This window comes from Bos grunniens, chromosome 1 (genome assembly GCF_055505025.1).
Source record: "Bos grunniens cultivar Pamir isolate PY7600 chromosome 1, Bosgru_T2T1.0, whole genome shotgun sequence".
NCBI lineage: Eukaryota > Metazoa > Chordata > Mammalia > Artiodactyla > Bovidae > Bos > Bos grunniens.
In genome coordinates, this window is record NC_141165.1 from 74,600,746 (window position 1) to 74,618,915 (window position 18,170).

At 45.4% G+C, this 18,170-nt stretch overlaps 1 protein-coding gene across 1 annotated transcript; it reads right to left on the minus strand.

The window, feature by feature from the left end:
- Positions 1 to 1,013: 1,013 nt before the first annotated feature.
- On the minus strand, positions 1,014 to 7,130 carry LOC147379663 (transmembrane epididymal protein 1A-like). Its single transcript, XM_086397209.1, has one exon. The coding sequence runs from the start codon at positions 3,881 to 3,883 to the stop codon at positions 2,996 to 2,998; it is 888 nt and encodes a 295-aa protein (XP_086253335.1). The 5' UTR covers positions 3,884 to 7,130; the 3' UTR covers positions 1,014 to 2,995.
- Positions 7,131 to 18,170: the final 11,040 nt, after the last annotated feature.

The window sequence follows — 18,170 nt, forward strand, 5'->3', positions numbered from 1 at the left end:
TTTAAATCAGTAGGCTTAGGTAATGTGATTTGGTCTCATTTCATCAGTTGAAAGCATCAAAAGAAGAGTCCGAGGTGCCCTGAAGAAAAATAAATTTTGCCTCCAGACCACCTTCAGATTCAAGATGGCAACATCAACTCAACTCTCCCCTGGGTCTCCAGCCTGCTGGCGTGCCCTGAAGATTCTGGACTTGCTAGTCTTCACAATCTTATGAATCAGTTCCTTGAATTCTCTGTCTGCATCCCGTTGGTTCTGATTCCCTAGAGAGCCATTACTGATACTCTGGGCAAGGGCCAGATGTGCAGGACAAGAATTCTGCATACAGCACAAATGAGATAAGCAGAAACCAAATCTGTGTATTACCTCCCACCTCTGCCTCAGTGAAGAAAAGTGTTAGTGTTAGTCACTCATTCATGTCTAACTCTTTTCGACACCATGGACCGTAGCGCACCAGGCTCTTCTGTCCATGAAATTTCCCAGGCAAGAATACTGGAGTGGGTTTCCATTCCCTTCTCCAGGGGAACCTCCCAACCCAGAAATTGAACCCAGGTCTCCTGCATTGCAGGAGGATTCTTTTACCGTCTGAGTCACCAGGGAAGCCATCAGTTTTCTGCACCTTTAATTCCTGCTCCTTGCATCAGGCCCAGCATCTGATAAGATATTCACATTTGTTGACTGAGAGATTCTAATTTGGCAGGTGGTTTTTAGCCAGTGTGTGATGTCATTAACATTTTAAGCTTCTTATTTTCAAGCTAAAGGAAGAAGAGTCTTACCATTTTCCTTGAATAAAGGATGCTCTACTAACAGATGGAGAAGGAAATGACAACCCACTCCAGTATTTTTGCCTGGGAAATTCCAAGGACAGAGGAGCCTGGTGGGCTACAGTCCATGGGGTCCCAAAAAGCTGGACATGACTGAGGGACTAACACTTTCACTCTTACTTTTCACTACTAATGGGAAGAGATGTGTTTATCATAAGTCATCCTGAAAGTAAATCTGTGCTGAGTTTTCAGGGAGGGGGCACAGCCACATTTTATGGAGAAAAAAGAGTAAGAAAAATCTAACTTTTGCATTTTCTCAGTGATGAGTGATCATATGAACACTTGCTATGGCCCCTCTCAAGACTTTATATAAGAGATATAAAGTGGGGGGCCTTGGGAATTCCTTGGTGGTCCAGTGGTTAGGACTCGGCACTATTACTGCTTGGGCCCACAGCCTGGGAACTGAGATCCCACAAACTGAGAGATGTGCCCCCCTCCAAAAAAAAAAAATAAAGAATGAAGTGAGGGGAACTGAAGTTTAAGGTTTACTAGCTTTGGGGTAAAGTTGACTCTGTTTCTGGGTTTTTAGGTGGGGACACAAGGAAAGATGTTGGCCTTTCCTTAGGTTGGGGAGGAAAGCTGAGGCTGGCTTGGCTCCAGCTGGGGGAAGTCATTTCTCTTTTCTAGACCCAGAGTGTTCCTTCCCTCCAAGCTGCCCTGTGACTTGCCAGACCCCTGCCCCACTTCCATTCCTTCCCTTGTTCCCCTTCTTTGCTTTAAGCCCTATTCCACTGTTTCCAGGGCTCGTCTCCACATTCATGCACCATACTTCTTTAGGGAGTGTCCTGTGATGTTTCAGAGAACAATGTACAGCCCATCTTGCCCTCCATCTGCAAATGCATATCCCTCTCTGTGCTTCATAGAGCCTTTCTGTCTTTGAGTCCAGCACCTCTGACTGTGTGGGTGTGGCAGAATTGCAGCTGCTTCATTGTGTGGGCACTTTTCTCTGTGGTCCTTTCTCTACCACTGTGGTCAGCACCTCCTCCCTTTTTCCTGCCTCTTCAGACTTCCAAATGCTGGCTTTGTCATCTCACATAAGCAGACACGCGCTGTCAAGAGCAGTTTTCTAGTTTACCCAGAGATAAGTATTTTTATATAGTTTGCTTTCATATATTTCACTGAGGATGTGAAGTTATTAACACCTCCTGCTTCTGGGAGGAGCTCAGTGAGTACAGTGGCTGAAAGTTCTGCAGGTTCCAGGAGCTGGCGTTCTCAGATTCCCTCTCAGCTTGGAGTCCCTGCATCTTCAGAACTGCTGAAGTCATTTGCGCCCCAAGTTTCATGGTGGTCCTTGCCTTCTGCTCCCATCAACTGAAATCTGGGCCTTTTCTTTGATCTCACCCCAGAATCACTCACACAAGACATGTTTATGTGTATCATAGACTTTATTGAAAGACTCTACATAAGCAATGGAGTTTTATGTCGTAGCAAAAACCAAACAACCTAAAATTATACAGATATAATCCTCATTTCTTACACCCACCTTTGGGAATCCCTCCCTCGCCAGACCTTGAGCCCTGCTAACCTGATTGCTGCCCTATCCCCTCATCCCTCATTCCCTCAGGCAGAAGTAGCCTCATCCACTTTAGATGAGAAAACAGTAACAACAAAACCAGCTCTTCTTCCTGCCCCACTTAGTATGCATATGAGTAAAAGACCAAACAAAAACCACCACAATATTGTAATTAGCCTTCAATTAAATTAAATTAATAATTAAAAAGAAATGAAGAAGCAGAAGCCCTCACCACAATGGAAAAACAGAGCTCTCTCCCTGGGACACGTTTTACTACTTCAGCTGCAGGTCCACGCAGCTCACACACCAAGCCAGCTCTGCCCTGGACATACAGAGCCCTGCCATGTCCCCAGACACCCTCCATTTTCTTCTATTTCCTCATTTCTTCTCTTCCTCTTGGATCCCAAAAGCTGTCAGAGGAAACCATTACTCCTATTCTCACTTCATGTGAATCCATGATAAGGAACCACACTGGCTAGCAGGAGAGAGACAGGTCTGGAGAGAAGAGGGTGGTAGACAGAAGTAATCTTTGTTCATTTCAGATCAAGGAATGGGACCCCTGCAATGAAAAGCCACAATGCAGAGCCCAGGATGTTCCTGCACGAGGCACACAGCGGGCATCCTCATTACAAAGGGTGAGGTACCAAGATATATTCTATGCCTAAACACCCCCGTCTAGTTGTGGGGCCCCTGCCCTGAACTTCTCAGGCTCTTCGCTGCCCTCATGTAGGGGGCACGGCTGGTACTTGGCACCTGGGACCCTTTTCCAGGAGGAGAAGCGATGGTGCCAGAGGCTGCAGAGGCCATAGATGGCAGCCAGCAGGACAGCCCCCAAGCCCAGGTGCCAGCAGAAGAAGGTGGTGACAAAGGCGAGCTCCACAGGGTCGTCCCTGCTCCAGGGCTGTCCGGAGGGAGGCGCATACATCAGGACGCTTAGATGTAGCAGCCAGTTGCTGAGCACCAGCCCCATCCAGGCCTTGAGCACCCAGAGTGAGGGCTGGTCGGGGACCCAGACCTCGATGATAAGCACTAAGCCGACCAGGAAGACAGGCAGCATGAACAGGGCGTGCACGCGGCTCTCCAGGGTGCTCTTGCTCTCAATGTGGTTTATCAGCAGCAGCACCAGCACGCAGAAGGCCAGCGCCTCCGCCGCTCGCTCCAGCTTCATGTTCTGCCGCGCCTGGCACACCTGGCTCACGATATCCACCACTCCACTGAAGAGGAAGAACCCGTACATGGTGATGTGCTGCCAGGTGTCCTGGAACACAAACGGCCGCTTCGGGTCCTCCCAGTCCACCATCACCATCCGGTTTGTTCCCGGTGGGTAGAAGAGCTCGGGCAAGATAACGATCAGGGAGAAGACCACCTTCACCACTGCTTCCACAGAAACCAGCTGCCACCACCGGTGCCCTCGCTTGTCTCTTGGGGGCAGAGGAGATTTGAGGAACCTCTGTCCCCGTAGCAGAGCCAAGGACACCAGCACCGAGTAGTAGAGCACTACGATGAGGAACAGCAGCCCTGCAATCAGGTGTCCCCCGAGGGTCCCCATGGTCTGGGTGTGTGCGGCAGGGACACTGGCTGGAGATGAGCAGCGACCTCACGGGCGCTTCTCAGGAGCAAGAGTGGCTGCTTTTGAGCGATGGGGAGATTCTCCTGATCTGGCCGCACCTGTGCTCCCACACAGGGGAAGGTGCCCAAAGCCTCTGAGTCACTCCTGGGTGGAAGTGGCTCTTTTGGAGGCGTGATGGTGCATGTGGGTTGCGCCTCACTCTGTTCCTTGCTTAGATTCTAGGCCTGGGATTTTAACCTTTGCCCCTCACTGTTGGCACGGGTCTGCCCTTTCTCTCCCAGCCTCTGCCCCACCGTTTCACAAGGAGAGGGGAGGGAGACAGTGGGGTGTGCCAGCCAAGAGGGATGGCGGCTGACTCCCTTTTACTGACTGTTTCTTGGTGCCAGGCATGTTACATTTTTTTTCCTCAGTTAAATCTGTCAACAATTCTTTGAGAAAGTTATTACTAAACAAACTTTACAGGTGACATGAAGGCTCAGAGTGGGGAAGGGACCCAGCAGCCAACACAGCAGAGTCAGGATGGGACTGGATCCACTCGTTTATCTGCATTGTGACTGAATCGCGGCTCCAACATTTGCAACTCACAGAACGATAAGCAAGTTACTGTCTTCTGGAGCCTCAGTTTCCTGATCTGTAGAATGGGAATAATAATTCCTTTCTGGGTTTCTTATGAGGATTAAATGCAGACATATTTCATTGTGCTTTGCTTTATTGAGGTTTTGCATATATTATGTTTTTTAAACAAACGAAAGATTTATGGTAACCCTGAGTCAAGCAAATCTATTGATGTCATTTTTCCAACAACATTTGCTCCCTTCTTGCCTCTGTGTCACATTTGGGTTGTTTTCACAATATTTCAATTTTTTTGTTATTATTATATCGTTATGATGGCCTGTGATCACTGATCTTTGACGTTGCTATTGTAATTGTTTTTCTTAAAGTAATAAAATACTTTTTAATTAGGGTATGCGTATTGTTGTTTTAGACACAATGTTATTGCACACTTAATAGACCATAATATATAGTGTAAATATAACTTTTTTTACATGCACTGAGAAACAAACAAAAACCCATGACATTTTATTTATTGTGATGATCTGGAACTAGACCTGCAATATCTCTGAGGTATCCATGTAGAACAATGTATGTAGAGTGTCTGATCTATAGTAAATACTCAAAAAATGACAGGATTATTAGTAACTTTACTAGAGTTGTTACTAATATTTCTTGCAAAATTCCCATGATGCTGAAGTTATTGGAGTATTTCTATGAATGATACCAAAGTAGGAATCATAAAGAAGAAAGTAAAAAACTTAATTATTTTTAAAAATTTGAAGGTTTTTTTAATAGAATTTCAACATCAGAATTAATAATTTATGTATTAAAATTACTGTTAGAAAACCAATTTTGAGAGGAAAAACAAACTAAAAATTTTCTCTATGTGTCACAAAGTGTTAGTCTTCTTACAATATAATAGGCTTTTATAAATCAAGAAGTTAAAAATGAATACCTTAATAGGAAAATGGGCAAAGGACATAAAGTGATTATTCATCTAAGAAAAACTATAAATTAACAAAAACTATAAATTTAACAAACCTATGAAATGCAAGAAAATGAATCTCACTGGTAAATAAGCAAATAATAATAAAAATCAACATGGTACTTGTTGTGGACTGAAAGTTTGTCTCCCACAGGATTCATGTTGATGCTCTAGTCTCCAGAGTGATAGTGTTTGGAGGCAGGGTCTTTGGGAATGATTAGGTTTAGATCAAGTCATAAGAGTGGGGCCCTTGTGATGACATTCATTTCCTTACAGAAAGAGGAAGAGAAACAAAGATCTCTCAGAAGAGTGTGAATTCTGTTGTTGTTGGGCAGAGTGTTCATATATATTTCATCTATTTGGTTTATTGTGTTGTTCAAGTCCTCTGCTTCCTTACCTATCCTGTGTCTGGTGTTTCTCTCCATATGCATGCACTGAGGAAAAGCCACATGAGCACACACCCAGCAGGTAGCTGTCTTTAAGTCAGGAAAAAAGCTTTCATCAGAACCCAACCATCTGGACTTCCCTGTCAGTCCAGTGGTTAAGACTCCCCTCCACCAAAAAAAAAAAAAAAAAGAAGAAGAAGAAGAACCCAACCATCTTGGCACGCTGATCTCAGATTTATAGCCTATAAAACATGAAAAATGAATATTTGTGATTTAAGTCACCCAGCGAGCAGATTGAGCTAAGACAGAATTTTGGTACTGTGAGGTGAGATGCTGCTATAACACCTAAGATTGTGGAAGCAGCTTTGCCACTGGATAATTGGGAGAGTCTGGAGGTACCTGCTAGAAAATTCTAGGTCAAGAGTGCCATGCAGGGACAGTTAAAAATAATTCAGTTGATGACCTAGAAGGAAAAAAGGACAACTATAGAAAAAGTGTCCCTTTCCTTAGAGAATGTCTAAATGTCACCAACAGGATGTTGGTGGAAATATGGGCTATAAAGCCCTTTCCGGTGAGGTCTCAGATGGACATGAGAAACATGTTAGAAGACATGTTGAAAAGGTGGTACTTATAAAAGTGGCAAAGATCTCGGCTCAGTTATGTTCATGTTCTAGTGTTTTGTGGAAGGTAGAATTTGTGAGAAAAGAAATTGCCTACTTAACTGGGGAGTTGTTGTACCAAGTTGTATCTGACTGTGACCCCATGGACTGCAGAACACCAGGCTTTCCTGTCCTTTACTATCTCCCTAAGTTTGCTCAAACTCATGTGCATTGAGTCAGTGATGCCATCCAACCATCTCATCCTGTGTCGCCCTCTTCTCTTCCTGCCCTCAATGTTTCCCAGCATCAGGGTCTTTTCCAGTGAGTCAGCTCTTCACATCAGGTGGCCAAAGTATTGGAGCTTCGGCTTCAACATCAATCCTTCCAGTGAATATTCAGGGTTGATTTCCTTTAGGATTGACTGGTTTAATCTCCTTGCAGTCCAAGGGCCTCTCAGGAGTCTTTTCCAGCACCCCAGTTCAGCCTTCTTTATGGTTCAACTCTCAAATCCATACATGACAAATCCAAAGCATGAAAAACCATTGCTTTGACTATACAGACCATCACCAAAGCGATGCCTCAGCTTTTTAACACACTGTCTAGATTTGTCATAGCTTTCCTTCAAAGGAGCAAGCGTCTTTTAATTTCATGGCTGCAGTCATTGTCCATAGTGATTTTGGAACCCCAAAAAGTAAAGCCTGTCACTGCATTCACTTTTTCCCCTTCTATTTGCCGTTAAATGATGGGACTGTGAATGCGAATGTGAAAGTCACTCAGTTGTGTCCGACTCTGTGACCCCATGGACTGCAGTCCATGGAGTTCTCCAGGCCAGAATACTGAAGTGGGTAGCCTTTCCCTTCTCCATGGGACCTTCCCAACCCAGGGATTGAACTCAGGTCTCCTGCATTGCAGGCAAATTCTTTACTGCTGAGCTACCAGGAAACCCCAAATGATGGGACTGGATGCCATTAACTGAAGAGATTACTAAGCAAAGTGTTGAAAGAGAGGTTTGGTGCCTCCAAATTGATTATTGTTATTGTTTAGTCATGAAGTCGTATCCGACTCTTTGTGACTCCATGGATTGTAGCCTCCGTGGACTAGGCTCCTCTAACCACAGGATTTCCCAGGCAAGAACACTGGAGTGGGTTGCCATTTCCTTCTCCAATCGCTTATAGTAAAATGCAAAAAGAGAGGAATGCATTGAAGAAGTAATTGTCAAGCAAAAAAGATCTTAAACTTAAGGATTTGAAAATTCTCAGCCTGTCCATATTGCAAAAAATGAAAGAGATGTTCTGAAGAGAACAGGAAGTTGTGGCTCAACAACCTCTTGATAACGGGATTAGCATGGGGTGAGACTACAGACCTGATTAGCCACCCCATCAGCAACACTGCCAGTTTCAACCGAAGGGAGTGGAGCTGAGACTAAATGAGGGAAGGCTATTTGGCTTCTTTGGTCCTACAGGCAGCACTGGATGGTAAAGCTCTTTGGCTGTGAACATGTGCTATTCTTCAAGACAAGGGGAAAAGGACCCTGAAGGCAATTCAGAGATCATTACGGCTGCTTCCTTGGTTTCAAAATGTGTGTGTGGGGGGGACACCACCTCAATCTCAACAGGCCAGACAGTGGTCTTCTGGAGCCTTGTGGGTGGGGCCACCTGGAGCTGTGGGGTGGTAACCTGCCAAGTAGAGCCACAGGGATGGGGTCGCCAATCCAGTGGGTCTTGAAGGCAGGACGACTGCTCCAAGGGGCTAAGGGCAGAGTATCTGACCAAAGAGAATTCTTCTCTAGCCTTAAGATGTAATGATATTGATCTTGCTAACTTTCGTACTTCCTTGGGACCATAACCCCTTCCTTTCACTTTCTCCCTTTTGGAAAGGGTACGTCTAGCCTATGCCTGTCCCATGACTGTATTTGGAACCACACAACTTGTCTGGTTTCACAGGTTCATAGCTGAGAAGGAGTTTTGCCTCAGGATGAATCATACCTTAAGTCTCATGCTTAGCTGACTTAGATACTATTTAGATAAACCTTTAGGCTTTTGATTTTAGAGTCGATGCTGGAGTGAGTTGACACTTTGGGGACTGTTGGGATGGGATGAATTTTTTGCATATCTTTATGACTTTAAGGGAGGCCAGGAGCAGAATGTTATGGACTGAATGTTTGTGTCCCCTTACAGTTCACATGTTGAAGCACTAATACCCCAGTGTGACAGTAGCTGCAGCTGAGGCTTCTAGGAGGCAATTAGGTTCAAAGGAGGTTATGGGGGTTGGGCCCCTATGGTGGGATTAATGTCCTTATAAGAAGAGAGAGATGAGAATGCTGTCTACTCTGTAAGGACACAGCGGAGAAGGTGGCCATCTGCAAGCCAGCAAGTATGTCTTCACCAAGAACTGAATTGGCTAGCTCCTTGGTTTTGGATTGCCCAGCCTCCAGAGCTGAAGAAATAAATATCTGCTCTTTCAGCCACTCAGTCTGTCATATTTTGTGATGGTGGCCCAAGCAGAGTAAAACATTGACCCATTAGTTGTTTAAGAGTGTGCTAATTTCCACAAATTTGGAGTTTTCCTTCTGTAGTTGATTTCTTTGTTGTTGTTGTTGTTTTAATTTTTAATTTATTTATTTTTTTAACTTTACAATATTGTATTGGTTTTGCCATATATCAATATGAATTCACCACAGGTATACACGTGTTCCCCATCCTCCCTCCCTGTACCATCCCTCTGGGTCATCCCAGTGCACCAGCCCCAAGCATACAGTATCGTGCATCGAACCTGGACTGGCGACTCATTTCATATATGATATTACACATGTTTCAATGCCATTCTCCCAAATCATCCCACCCTCTCCCTCTCCTACAGAGTCCAAAAGACTGTTCTATACATCAGTGTCTCTTTTGCTGTCTCATATACAGGGTTATAACTTCATCCCATTGTGGTTGGAGAAGATACTTGATATGACATCTCTCTTTTAAAGTGTTCTGAATTGTGACCTAACCCATGTTCTCTCCTGGAGAAGGTCCACGTGCACTTAGAAGAATTTCTGTTCTGTTGTTGTTGGGTAGAGTGTCCACATGTGTTTGTTTTTAGGTGGAGGTCAATGTAAGAAAAGACCTTCCAACTGGCCCAGGTTGCAGTGCCAGCAGCTTTATTATTGCATAGTGGATCCAGAGGTAATAAATTTCATGGAGGCTGTGTCAAGTCCAGATATGAGAATCACGGTGAAGGCTTCATGATTCTGGAGCAAAACCATGACCGTGTTGGCAAATGGCAGAGTGACATTTTGAGAAACTGGATCTTAGCTTGCTATTGGGCTCTTCTGGAGACTCTGAACACTAGTATGGTAACCACGTTTTCTGGATATTTTCTGAATCTAAAGTCAGGCTGCATAACAATGCTCCATCATCAAATAGATATGTACAATGAGGCCAGGCTTGAGCATGACCTGAAAGCAAAAATAAGTGGTGGGAATGTGTTGCTCACATTCCTAGCATGCTTCCTCCTCCCTCTGCTCCCTTTGCCAACACCTGGTAGAGGAGAGCTCTCTCTGACTACTTGATAAGGAGGGAACAGTCAAACTTGCTTCCAGGTGGCTCTCCCAGACAGGACGTGCCAAGCAGTGCTATAATTTTGCTCCAGATGGTCCTGAAGAACAGTGTATAAAGCAAACACTTCTAGAGGGCAGAACTTTGAACAGAATAGTAACATTAAAAAACAATTCTACTTTTTCTGGAACAGCTCAAGGACCACTAAATCCTGTGTGTGTATGTGTGTGTGTGTGTGCACTCAGTTGCTTCAATCATGTTCGACTCTTTGTGAACCTATAGACTGAAGCCCGCCAGGCTCCTCTGTCCATAGGATTCTCCAGGCAAGAATACTGGAGTGGGTTGCCACGCCCTCCTACAGGGAGATCTTCCTGACCCAGGGATTGAACCCGAGTATCCTGTGTCTTCTGCATTGCAGGTAGATTCTTTACCACTGAGCCACAGAGGAAGGCCCACTAAATCCTGGGTAATAGTTAAAATCTTGTCATATGATCAATGGCCTAGAAGAACTCAGATGAGAGCATTTATAACAAAGAAGTTTGGGGAAGAATTGAAGGCTCAGACTCTTGGAATGGGCCCAGAATATTCATCTCTTGTGAATGCTGAATAAAATGTTCCCCCGGTGGGGGTTTTCAGGGACCAGGGACCAGGACAGTCCACTCTGCAAGGGCATTCTACTTCCTTCCCCTCCGCCCAGTGTGTGCTCAGTGGCCTCATGTTTAGTGTGGCCGTGGTGGCTGGGGTGGAGCTTATCTGTAGCCTTAAGAATACCGACTTCCTCCCACAGAGGATGACATAGTTCCTCCCACTCCTTGATGACAAAAAAGTGGTAAAGAATGATAAATGATGAGCCAAAGGAAAAAAACACCAACTTATGGCTTCTGCATTAGTGAATGGATATAAAAATATTTTTTCCATCCTAGCAACACTAGACCCTGAGGGTTGAGAGTTTTAACACCAAAGGGAAGAATATACCCATCAAGGGACACATTGATGATGTCATTGAACTGGAAGTGGAGGCGTCACATGGATATTTCAGGCTCCTCAAGGCGCAAGGCAAACAGGCTAAAAAGAGGGATATGGTGTTGGCTGCAGGTAGTGGACACAGAGATGTATTAGGATTGCTGCTGCACAAGGAGGTGGGGGCTAGGGATGCAGATGAAAGATGGTGCTTCACCAGGTTGGCTTCTTAGATGACATGTCCAGTGGTAGTTAAAGGAAGGTACTTTGTAGGTAAGACCACTGAAGGCTCTTTGATTCACTTATTCATCCAACAGTGAATACTGCTAACGCCAGATGCTGTTCCAACCCTGAGAATACAACAGAGAAGAGAGACAAGACACAAATACTTAAGAGAACAAGAAAAATGTCAGAGAATGACAAATGATAAGCTCTCTCCCGTCAAAAAAAGGCCATTGTGACACTGAGTGACTCCTTCCCATCATAGAAATAATGTTTAAACCAAGATCAAACTGGCATTAGGGTCTCTGTGTGTGTGCTGAAGTGAATTCACTCAGTCATGTCCGACTCTTTGCGACCCCATGGACTGTAGCTCACCAGGCTCCTCCATCCATGGAATTTTCTAGGCAAGAGCACTGGAGTGGGTTGCCATTTCCTTCTCCAGGGGATCTTCCCAACCCAGGGATCGAACTCCGGTCTCCTGCATTGTGGGCAGACGCTTTACTGTCTGAGTTGCTTCAATCATGTCCAACTCCTTGCGACCCCATGGACTGTAGCCTGCCAGGCTCCTCTGACTATGGGATTCTCCAGGCAAGAATACTGGAGTGGGTTGCCATTTCCTTCTCTGGTATTAGGGTCTAGCCATTCAATATCTGACTGAATTTTTGGGTCAACCTATTACATAAAGACCAGAAGAGGAGATGAAGGAAATAAAAACGGCCCTGGGAAACCCACCTCCCCACTGTTGATGCATGCTATTCCAGTCTTTCCGATGATATTTTTCTCCTCGCAACTAGAATCAGATTTTGGTTTTTGCCATCAAGAACCTTGACAGAGACACTCCAGGTATTAAGGCCATGTGTAATTTTCTTTCCTTATCTATCTTTTTCTCCATTGTATAATGAGCAAGTATTATTTTTATAATCAGAAGGTATCTGAAAACTTAAAACCAATGTTGCAATTATTTAATGCCTGGAGAAAAAGCTTAGCTATCAAGACATCACAATGTGGCAAATTCTGGAACTTCCATGGTGGTACAGTGGATAGGAATCCACCTACCAATTGAGAGGACATGGGTTCGATTCCTGCTCTGGGAAGATTCCACAGGCTGTGAGCAACTAAGCCTGTGTGCTTCAACTACTGAGCCCATATGCTGCCACTACGGAAGCCCATGCATCTAGACCCCATCTAGACTCTGCAACAAAAAAGCCACCATAATGAGAAGCTCCTCCACTGCAATTAGAGAGTAGCCCCCGCTCACCGCAGAGAAAAGCCCATGAACAGCAATGAAGACCCAGTGCAAACAAAAATAATAAAAAGAAATAAATTGCTAAAAATTTTTAACTGTGGCACATTCTGGATGGTAGTTTTATGGGAAATGTTAATTTGCATCTCTATTTTCTTATATTTTTCAACTTTACTGTGAGGCTTTATTAATTTAATTTTATGATAAAATCATTAACATAAAAAACTGTAAGAATTCTCTTTAGTCATCAAAATATTTCTTTATTCATCTATAATCATGTGTACAGTTATTTATAAAGATATATATGCAATACGGACAACTTTTAAAGACACCAAAGGGCATGAAGACAAGTAAAAAGAGTGTTAACATTTTGTCATGTTTTGCTTTAGGATTTTAAAAAATAAATAAACATTCAAGTCCTTCTCAGTCCCCTGTCCATACCTTTCTCCGTTCACAGGTAGGGCCAGGCTTGGTGTGAACATTTCTTGTCATTCTGTTATTTTCCATATGTCTGTATCCCTCCAACCCATCTGATTGTTTTCTATGTATTCCTAGTTCTGCAGAAACAAGCAGCAGAAGAAACTCTTCTTGAACAAGGCACTGGTCATGCCTCACTTAGAACCCATGGAAGAGAAGTTCCATTGTAATGAAGTCAGTGCAGTCGAATAGAAAAAGTGGGGGGTGGGAGGCAGGATTCAAGAATCATGCAAAAATATAGTTGATGGGAACCATATGTCAGGGTGGCCACATTCCAGTAAATGGGGCTAGTACACAGCTGTGTTGGACCTAAATTCCTCTACTCCCAACTCCTATTTTGTCCACAGGGTAAGTAAAGGTAAACAGAACTCACCTTTATTACCAGCCCCCACACCAAAAGTGACCACGAGTCTCTAGTTTGTCTCACCCCATTTCATCATCTGCTGTCATCTGAGTGCTCCTGGGTCTCAGAAGGAGACAGTGCCTGATAACAGTCATCTGTGCTTGTTGACTGATAGATTAATCTTGAGCAGATGAGTTTCAGTCACTGTGATATCTCAGTCAGTCATTTTAAACCTTTCATCTCCAGTTGAAATAGGGAAAATCTTTAGCTTTACCCACATCTAAAGGAATTTTAGGCATTAGCCAGCAGGTGCTCGGATGTGTTTGCTGTGGGGAGGGGTTCCTGCCCCCTCCCCAAGTTCTGGTTTATTGATCAGGAGTTGTTAGGCCTGGGCATTCATGTTTTTAAAATCTCCCCTGCAGACACAAAAGACCAAAATGATTCCACTTCTATCCTTATTATGTGAGGTACCTAAGTGGTCAGATCCTTAGGGACAGAAAGTAGGTTGGTTGCCAGGGGTTGGGGGAGGGGGGATGGGTATTAGTGTTTAATGAGGACCATCTCAGTTTAGTAAGATGAAGGAGTTCTGGAGAGGGATAGTGGTGGTGGTTACACAACAGTATTGATGCACTTAATGCCTCTAAACTGTATCCCTAAAAATGGTTAAAATGGTACCTTTTTATGTTGTGTATTTTTTTACCACAATTTTTTTTTTGAGTGAAAGATGACCTCTCTCCTGGTGATGTCGTTTGCTGTCAGGTTGAAAACCATCCTATGTTCTTTGTGGTGACTGATGGAAGGACGGGTTTTGCCCTCGTGCTTGAACTGGCCTCCTACTCCCTTGGGAGACTCAAACTGGAGCCGTTCGGGTTTCATTTATTGCTGCTGCTGGGGAAAGATGTGAGGAAGTCTCACTGTCCCTTTAAGATTTGTCTGTCCCTTGCCCAAGACTGGCCCTGGAGACCCTCTCCATGCCCCTCAGAGCACTTCTTCTTGGGTGGCTGGATGGTGATACCTCTCCCAGTAGGCTTTCTTTCTGCTCCCTCTCCATACCTGTGGCTGGGAACTTCTTCCACTCTTCTCTCCTGTTTCAGCCCTGTCAGGTGATTCATGCAGGTGTAACTCACACAGGAATAAATCTGCCAGTTAATGTCAAATAAGGATGCCTACGTGCATCCTCTAATGAGATGTCGTACTTATCTAGTGTGTGATCCAGATGTTAATGGAGCATTGCCCTACCTTTTGAAATGTAGGTAAAGTTGACTCATTGCCTACCCATCCCAGACTCTCTGAAATCAACACTCTGTCCAAGGTTCCTGAGCATCCCAAGGCTGGGGTTACCCTCCCTTCAGACTTTGAGTGTGTGAATCTGCTCTAAACACTTTCTGCAGCACAGCACTGCTTGGTCTGTTTTTGCACTGCCCTGAGGCGAGCTCGGGCTTCCCAGGTGATGCTAGTGGTAAAGAACCTGCCTGCTAATGCAGGAGACATAAGAGATGCAGGTTCGATCGCTGAGTCAGGAAGATCTCCTGGAGAAGGGCATGGCAACCCACTCCAGTATTCTTGCCCGGAGAATCCCATGGACAGAGGAGCCTGGATTTATTACAAGTGTGAGGATGATGATGTTAGGCGATAATATCATCCAAAGCAAACTCCCAGCATTAGGTATTGGATATTTCTGTTTTTTTTTTTCTTTTAAAGTCCATCAGCAATATCTTAGGATTCTATTCTTATTATGTCTTCCAATGGACAAAACTAACTTATGGTGTCAGAAGTCAGGATAGTGGTCTTTGTGAGGGGGAGTGGCTAGGAGGTGTCAGGAGGGACTTCTGGTACATTTCTATTTCTTGATTGGATGCTGGTTACACAGGTGATTTTGGAAAAATCTATTGAGCGGCACACTTATAATTTACCCACTTGTCTGTATTTTTGTTATGCTTCAACGAAAGAAGCAGCTGGTCAGCAACCTCAGGTCCAGACATGTTGCTCAATCCTTTCTCTCCACCCAGACCCTTTCTGGATCAGTATGAAGAATCCATCCCACCCCTACACCATGAGACAGACAGACAGATCCTGAAGCCATCTCAGGAGCTAAACAGCTCCAGGAAACAAGAACACAGATCATGGGATAGACAATCAGTGACTCTCAGGACACTTTAGTCTGCCCACCTGTGGGGCTCCTCCAAGGACAGCTTTGAGCCTGGAGTTCCATGCTGCAGCATGACCTTTGCCCCCAGCTTCCTGGACTCCAGCTTGGGGCCCACCGGGCATGGAGGGACCTGGCACATGGCTTTCCACAGGAGCGGCAACAGTGGTGCCAGAGGCTGCAGATGGTGGCAGCACAATAGCTCCTCAGGTCGGAGGGAGCAGAAGGTGGTGAGGAAGCTTGGGGTCTCTGGCAGGAAGTGGGGGGAGTCACATGATCACCGGCAGCTGCAGCAGCCAGGGGGCTGTTCAGTGGGCTGTTTGTGCCCTGAACACCCATACCCAAGGCATTGGCCATCCAATCCCTCTTCATGTGCTGCTCTGCCAGACATGCTTGGTTCATCATGGCTCCAAAATCCCAGCAAGAAGAGCGAGGTATCTGCTGCCCTGGTGTGTGGAGAAGGACCAGCTTCTCAGCCTCTTCCTCGTCCACCATCACCATCTGCTTAACTTTGGGAAACAGAACTTAGTATGACGGATACTAAGAAGGCAACTGCTTCCCCCACCTCTTCCAAGGGCACCTGCTGCCATCACCTCTGCTGTCAGGTCTCTTCTTGAATGTGGTCCCAGCAGGGCAGGGACATCCCCCTGAGAAGAGCCCACGACTCATCACAGGGGACAGCTGCCCCTCACATCCCACCAGGAGGAGCCTGGCAATGGCTCAACAAATAAACAGGTAGTTTACCTCTCAAGAAGGTGTTCCCGGAGGCAGGAGGTGGTGCCCCAGTAATGCCACTTTGCTCCCTGTGCTTTCAAAGATGTGATGTCTGCCCAGCATCAGGCTAATGTGTGAGAGTGCTACACAATGTGACAATTTTGCGTGTTGTTACAACCATGGTACCACCACACCAGGTTTCACCATCTGGGACTACAAGTCCAGTCTGATGAACATGACTGTCTAGTTATTAGTGGTTGTTTGACCCCAGGATTTGCAATGTCACAGAGGGTCTTAGGATCGTGCAGAACTTCTCTTCTATGGAATTCTGTCTGCAAGAGTCAGCTCTGGGCCCTTTTCCATCAGCACATTGCTGGTCAGGTGTAGACGCACTGCCCATGCTGTGTGCTGGGCACTGACACTGCAGCTGCTGCCCTCAGCAGGCCGTCAGGGATGCTGTGGCCTGTGGGCTGCTGGCCTCCAGCCCTTTCTTGGCCCGTGGTGCTGCCATCACCAAGGGTTGCCCAGGCTTGCCGCTGGCCTAGCTGGGGCTCTGGGCTGGGGCTCCATGGGCAATGGCTTCGATGGACAGCTTGGACGGCCCTGGTCTTGTTGGTTTAGCTCCCTGGCAGTTCTCCCCAGGGAATGATGCTCATGCCAAGTAAGGTGGAAATAGCTCCTTTTCCGTGAGAGAGGGGACCCCACATTCAGGAAGATTCTAGGAGCTCTGTGGGGCTCTCCCGTTCTGTGAGATCACTCTCCTTGGTCCTCCACCTAGACTATCTTCCCAGAGTACAATACCTGTGCCTTGGGAAGCTGGGTGGAGAAGGCTGAGGGCCAGTCTCCCAGTTTTTCTGAAGCCATCCTCATTTAGACCTTCTGGGTTTGAAGAGAAGTGTGGTTTGTAGTAGAAGATGCCTTCCTCCTTTGCAGCCAATATTCTCTTTGGCGTTGTATAGTTTCTTCTTGCAATGGTCCTTGTCAAGGACTCCAGGGGGTCCGTGATCTCTGAACCTTGGCTATTAACAGAGTTCAAGTTCTTACTTTTCTGGACATACCTCAAGACCGCACCGTTCAGGGGTGGAGGAGAGGGGGAGCTTAATGGAAAGAGTTATTCTGTTTGTCTGCTCAGTATTTGAACCCCCTTCCTCTTTTTAAGGAATTCCCTACCTACAGGGCAGATACAGCAAGAGTCCAGGTCCTCACAAGGACCTAGAAATGCCAGAATTGTCCTTTGTCCCTCATGGCCTCCCTTGGAGTGGACACAGGCTACACACACGCCCTGGACTCTACCTTGCATTTTAGCCCTCCAGATGATATCTTTACTAAACTTCCTTTCTGAGTAAATCTGCCAGAGACAGTTTTGTGGTCTGTGGCTAAGAACTCTGCCTAAGGTAAAGGGTTTCATCTCTACCCAAGCCCATCTTCACCCTGTATATAAAGACACATTTCCTTATCTCTTTCCCTTCCTTCTTTCCACCTCCCTCTGCACTTCTTTCCAATATGTCCACCTTCTGCATTGAGCAGAGACCTCAAAGGGCTGCAATTGGATATGGGGCAGGGACCGACTCTGTGGTCGTCTAGAATATCCTCAGGTCTTGTTCCTGGACTGAGTGACCTCAGGTTCTGGCAGAAGGAAAGAAAACCCTCTCTGGAAGAAGAGCCTAGGTCTCAGATTAATTCTCAAAATAGTCATTTTCAGATAAAATGTCCAGAAAGTACACCAGCATATATGGCATGTAAAGCAAACAAACAACAAAATAAGTGGTAGAATCAGCAGAAGCCATAGAAACAGACCCACCGGAAGCCCAGATACTAGAGTCACTAGACTCAACTTGTAATAAAGCAATGCTGACTGTGTCCATGGAGATAAAAGCAGGATTTAGAGTTTTATGTAAGGATATGGAAGCGCTGAAAGCAGATTGCTGGCTTTAAAAAGAATCAACTAGATATTATAGAACTGAAAAGTAGGATTATGCAATAAGGTTAACAAGAAAGTGGAAAGGAAGATAAGTCAGAAGCCATCCAGAACGAAGCCCAGAGGGCTTCAAGGTAGAAAATACAGATGAGAAGATAAATGAGACAATAGAGTGA

What these genes read in the sequence shown, in the direction of transcription:
- LOC147379663 (XM_086397209.1), bottom strand. Translation starts at nt 3,883, where the DNA reads ATGGGGACCCTCGGGGGACACCTGATTGCAGGGCTGCTGTTCCTCATC.